At 51.9% G+C, this 2,611-nt stretch overlaps 1 protein-coding gene across 2 annotated transcripts in view; it reads right to left on the bottom strand.

Annotated features, from left to right (window-relative positions):
- The window catches only part of LOC102240005 (triggering receptor expressed on myeloid cells 1), a 38,889-nt gene that overhangs the window by 26,224 nt on the left and 10,054 nt on the right, over nucleotides 1-2,611 (bottom strand). Inside the window, exons 3-4 of one of the 2 annotated variants that reach the window (XM_014533017.1) lie at nucleotides 1,626-1,754; nucleotides 1,103-1,300 (exon numbers count right to left, since the gene is read on the bottom strand). The exons of the other annotated variant lie outside the window; for it this stretch is intronic. Coding sequence (XP_014388503.1) covers nucleotides 1,254-1,300; nucleotides 1,626-1,754 — 176 coding nt within the window. The 3' untranslated portion in view covers nucleotides 1,103-1,253. Of the gene's footprint in view, nucleotides 1-1,102; nucleotides 1,301-1,625; nucleotides 1,755-2,611 lie in introns of those variants that run through there. 2 annotated transcript variants of the gene reach the window in all.

Here is a 2,611-nt window from a genome sequence, read left to right as displayed (position 1 = left end):
GAGTCGTTCAGCCTGGCCAGCACCCTCTCCCAATCCGGGACATCTCTCTCACAATCTGGAACCGCTGGCTCCTAACCGCTTGCCTGCCTGTCTGCCTGCCTGCCTGTCTGCCTACCTGATCACCCCTAACCACTCTGCCTGCCTGTCTGATTGCACCTAACCACTTGCCTGCCTGCCTGATCACCCCTAACTGCCTCTGCCACTGCCTCCATCGCTTCATCCAGAAGGATGTCCGGAATGACGTCCAGAAGGTTGTAAGGCTGTCTGGTCTAATTACCATATTATGCTTTTATTTTTTTATAAAAGATAGTTTGGCATTTTCTTGGGCCTCTGATTAGTTCAGTGATTCTCCTTCCTCAAAGCTTCCCACACTTTCCACTCAGTATGTTTCTCTCAATAAGAAAGGGGCTGGGCAGAGACCTCACAAAAGAAGTTTCTGAAGCCTTTTACTTCCATGAGAGATCAGTTTATTTGTTTGTTAGTTTAGTGAACAGAGAGTGAATGTGATGTTTGCTAAGGGAGGAAGGCATGCCCGTCATCTTCTGGAAAGGTGACTTTGCTGCTCCCCTGGGTTTGGCTCGCCTGAGGAGTGAGAGAACTAGACAGCATTTGCACGTGATCCATCCATGCCAGTCCTGGCTTCAGCCTCCCTCCCTCCTCTGAAGAAAAGACTGGATTGCAGAGCAGCCAAAACCATGCTGGCCGCTCCCACGGGGGGGAGTCGTTCAGCCTGGCCAGCACCCTCTCCCAATCCGGGACATCTCTCTCACAATCTGGAACCGCTGGCTCCTAACCGCTTGCCTGCCTGTCTGCCTGCCTGCCTGTCTGCCTACCTGATCACCCCTAACCACTCTGCCTGCCTGTCTGATTGCACCTAACCACTTGCCTGCCTGCCTGATCACCCCTAACTGCCTCTGCCACTGCCTCCATCGCTTCATCCAGAAGGATGTCCGGAATGACGTCCAGAAGGTTGTAAGGCTGTCTGGTCTAATTACCATATTATGCTTTTATTTTTTTATAAAAGATAGTTTGGCATTTTCTTGGGCCTCTGATTAGTTCAGTGATTCTCCTTCCTCAAAGCTTCCCACACTTTCCACTCAGTATGTTTCTCTCAATAAGAAAGGGGCTGGGCAGAGACCTCACAAAAGAAGTTTCTGAAGCCTTTTACTTCCATGAGAGATCAGTTTATTTGTTTGTTAGTTTAGTGAACAGAGAGTGAATGTGATGTTTGCTAAGGGAGGAAGGCATGCCCGTCATCTTCTGGAAAGGTGACTTTGCTGCTCCCCTGGGTTTGGCTCGCCTGAGGAGTGAGAGAACTAGACAGCATTTGCACGTGATCCATCCATGCCAGTCCTGGCTTCAGCCTCCCTCCCTCCTCTGAAGAAAAGACTGGATTGCAGAGCAGCCAAAACCATGCTGGCCGCTCCCACCCCCAGGTCCTCCTGTCCTGGTGAGCCCTGCCCAGCGCCATTCACAGGGTTCCCGGGGCTGGACCTGCCTCATTGGCAAAGAAGTGGGGAAAGTCAGGGGGCAAGCTCTGGGGAACCTCTGAGCTCTTGTCTGCAGCTACCATCTGGGTCCCCTCATTCATTTCCACCCGAAGCCCAGCCTAGGGCTCCACTCACCTGAGGCCCTGGCTTTCCGGAGAAGGACAAACAGGACTGAGAACACCAGGCCCTTGTTCAGGACGAATCTGCAAGTCAGAACAATAGCCAGCACCTGCGGCTCAGGAAGGGCCAGGGCAGGCGGCAGGCCTGGAAGGCCAAGCACAAGCCTTGGTGTCCTAGGTTTGTCCCTCCTGAGTACAAGAGGGTGGGTGTCTGCTGCATGTTCTGCTCCAAAGCTCAGCCTGCTCCCTGCCTCCTGGCCACCACAGCAGCCAAGCAGGGACTTTGAGGCTGGGCCTCATTTTCCCACAATCCTCTGCGCTGGCTCTCACCCTTTAGCAGCAGTTCTCAACCTGTGGGTCTCGACCCCTTTGGAGGTCGAACGACCCTTTCACAGGGGTCGCCTAAGACCATCCTGCATATCAGATATTTACATTACGATTCATAACAGTAGCAACATTACAGTTATGAAGTAGCAACAAAAATAATTTTATGGTTGGGGTCACCACAACATGAGGAACTGTATTTAAAAGGCCTGAAGGGAATGAAAACCAAGGTGGCGGCATAGGTAAACTCTGGAAATTGCTGCCTCGCACAACCACTTCAAAAATACAACTAAAAGACAAAACAGACATCATCCAGAACCACAGGAAGGCTGGCTGAGTGGAAATTCTACAACTAGAAGGAAAGAGAAAAGCACACTGAGACTCAGAGGAGGTGCGGAAGTAAAGTGCAGAGGTATGGAGTCACACGCGGAAAGGGCTGGCAACTGAGGACATGGTTGTTGTTTTTCAATCAGGAGGGAGTCTCAAGTTCCCAACTGCTCTGTACTCCAGTTCCGGGCTAGTCTCTGGGGACCCAGACTCATACGGGGAGATACTGGACTGTCTGGCATAGGTCAGAACTCGAGGGCGGCTTTCTCTCAGAGGTATTTGCAGCGATTACCGGGACACTGAGACCCGGGCCTCTTAGGGTAGGACTGAGGAGCAGCCATAGCTGCTTGC

Source organism: Myotis brandtii, unplaced genomic scaffold (assembly GCF_000412655.1).
Source record: "Myotis brandtii unplaced genomic scaffold, ASM41265v1 scaffold929, whole genome shotgun sequence".
Lineage (NCBI taxonomy): Eukaryota > Metazoa > Chordata > Mammalia > Chiroptera > Vespertilionidae > Myotis > Myotis brandtii.
Note: the sequence above shows the minus strand (reverse complement) of the source record. Positions and strands in the feature narration are given on the sequence as shown.